The 2,500-nt window shown below is 39.6% G+C and overlaps 1 protein-coding gene across 1 annotated transcript in view; it reads left to right on the top strand.

The window, feature by feature from the left end:
• Positions 1-2,500, top strand: part of myo10 (myosin X) — a 61,379-nt gene that overhangs the window by 8,010 nt on the left and 50,869 nt on the right. The window contains exon 2 of the mRNA XM_030775513.1: positions 2,142-2,240. Within this exon, the coding sequence (XP_030631373.1) occupies positions 2,142-2,240 (99 nt within the window). The remainder of the gene's footprint in view (positions 1-2,141; positions 2,241-2,500) is intronic.

Below are 2,500 nucleotides of genomic sequence, written 5' to 3'. Positions count from 1 at the left end.
GGATAACCAAAATCATATCTCTCTCTCTCTCTCTCTCTCTCTCTCTCTCTCTCTCTCTCTCTCACATACTCACACTCACACACACACTCACACACACACACACAGACACAAACACATTTACATGAATGTTTGTAAAAACTGGAGACATGTTCAAATGAAGTAAACAAACATCAGAGATAATGATTCCCACAAGGGGGAGACACGGACAGAGACAGACAGGCAGACAGACAGACAGACAGACGGACAGACAAACAGACGGACAGAGAGAGGGAGGTTTGTTTAGAACATGACTGGGTGAAGCAGATTGGATTCATGTCTGTTATTACTGTATTATTATTATTATTATTATTATTATCATTATTACCATTATTATCATTATTATTATTACTCTGTAATGAGTGTCTGAAAGAGTTCTCCTCCACCAAATGTGTTTTTATAGGAAATACTTACAAATGACCAAGAGATCTCACGCACACACACACACACACGCACACACACGGGCACAGTTGCACGCCAGAGTTTCTGTGAGGACTTTTTCTTGCCGGGTTAGGGTTAGGGTCCAATGTCCGGGAAGAATTTATTTTACTGGACAAATCTGAAACTTACTGGTCGTGTTTCAATAACAGTCTGTGTTACAAACACAGATATAATGTCCACCAAGGTTGATGAAAGAATGACAACGACCTCAAATCGGTTTGACTATTTACCGAACAGTAACGATTAAGCAAAACCGTAACATTAGCCGCTCCTTCTAACGATCTCAAGACAGAATGTGTCTTTGCAGCGTGCAGTGCAGTCAATGCTGTTTCGCTGTTAAAACACAGGCGTCCTGTTTAGGGACAGCCCTCGTCATAGCCATGTTTTCTATGAGCATTATTACTGGACATTTTGACCTGCAAGTTTTTAATTGATTTAAAATTTTAATTTAAAATTAATTATTTAATTTTTTTTTTTTAATTAATTTTGCAGTCAAAAACTGGTAATTACCAGCTAATGCAAACCCTGGTATACACACAAACTGGTACCTATTAAACGGTTAATTGCGTAACTGGAGAGGACAGCATGGGGTGTAAGGTGTCATTTGAAATTCATCGCTTACGATCAAGTTATATTAAGTGTTATCGTATAAGTGTTAAGTATCATAGTACAAGTGTTAAGTATTATAGTGTAAGTGTTAAGTATTATAGTATAAGTGTTAAGTACTCAAAATCATTGCAGCGTGGTTTCCCACATGTAAAACAGTTAAAGCCATGTATGAGACGTGGCCTGATTTGATTGGACCAGCTCACGCTCTGCACCTGCAGACAGGTGACGGAATGACTTCTGTAGACACACCGTCATGGTCCTCAGACATGGCATCATCAGGTTCTGACTCTCCGGTTTGTCGAAGTTTAACCTTCAAAGACTGGCCACAACTATTTCATAGATTAGCGACATAATTCTCTCATTTCATCCACTGTTACAACTCCAAAGGTAACCATGGTTACGGCTGAATCTGTGTTGTATGAATTGTTGGTGCGAGTGAATGTATTTCATTACATGATGTTATGATTACAACCATAGGAAAAAGACAATTACCTGTTACTTAGTAATTTGCTGTAAATCTAAACACTGTTTCAGATAACCATTTAAATGTTTAACTATTCACATCACACACACAAACACACACACACACACACACAAACACGCTCAAATTGCACATATGTGTGTAAAGTAGTCTGGTAGTGTGTGTCTGTGTGTATGTTGAAGTTCATTACACTGTCGTGTGTGTGTGTGTGTGTGTGTGTGTGTGTGTGTGTGTGTTAAAGTTCATTACACTGTCGGGTGCACAGAAACTCAGAGGCCTAAACAACCATATGTTTGCATCATCAGTTCTCTGTCTCTCTCCCTCTCTCTCTCTCTCCCTCTCTCTCTCTCTCTCTCTCTCCCTCTCTCTCTCTCTCTCTCTCTCTCTCCCTCTCTCTCCCACTCTCTCTCTCTGTCTCTCTCTCTTTCTCTTTCTCTTTCTCTCCCTTTCTCTCCACTGTAATATCAGTAATGTTTTTTATTCATGTTTGCTGAGTGAAGAAATCAGTCCTTCATAATCCTTCATTATTAATAATCAAACTGTGTGTGTGTGTGTGTGTGTGTGTGTGTTATAGGGCTGTCGTGTGTGGCTGTGGGAAGGGGAGCAGTACTTGCCCAGTACTGTGGCCTCCTGCTCTGGAGGAATAGTGGTCTTCAACACAGACTATGGACAGGTAAGGACAAACTCACACACACACATATACACATACACACGCATGCACACACACACACACACGCGCACGCACGCACGCACGCACGCACATATATATATATATATATATATATACACACACACACACACATACATACATATAACATATACACATACACACATACACACACACACACACACTCATATACATATGCATATACTTATGTACATATATATACACAGACACAGACACAGATACATATATACATACATATATATTTA

This window comes from Chanos chanos, chromosome 5 (assembly GCF_902362185.1).
Source record: "Chanos chanos chromosome 5, fChaCha1.1, whole genome shotgun sequence".
Taxonomy (NCBI): Eukaryota; Metazoa; Chordata; class Actinopteri; order Gonorynchiformes; family Chanidae; genus Chanos; species Chanos chanos.
Note: the sequence above shows the minus strand (reverse complement) of the source record. Positions and strands in the feature narration are given on the sequence as shown.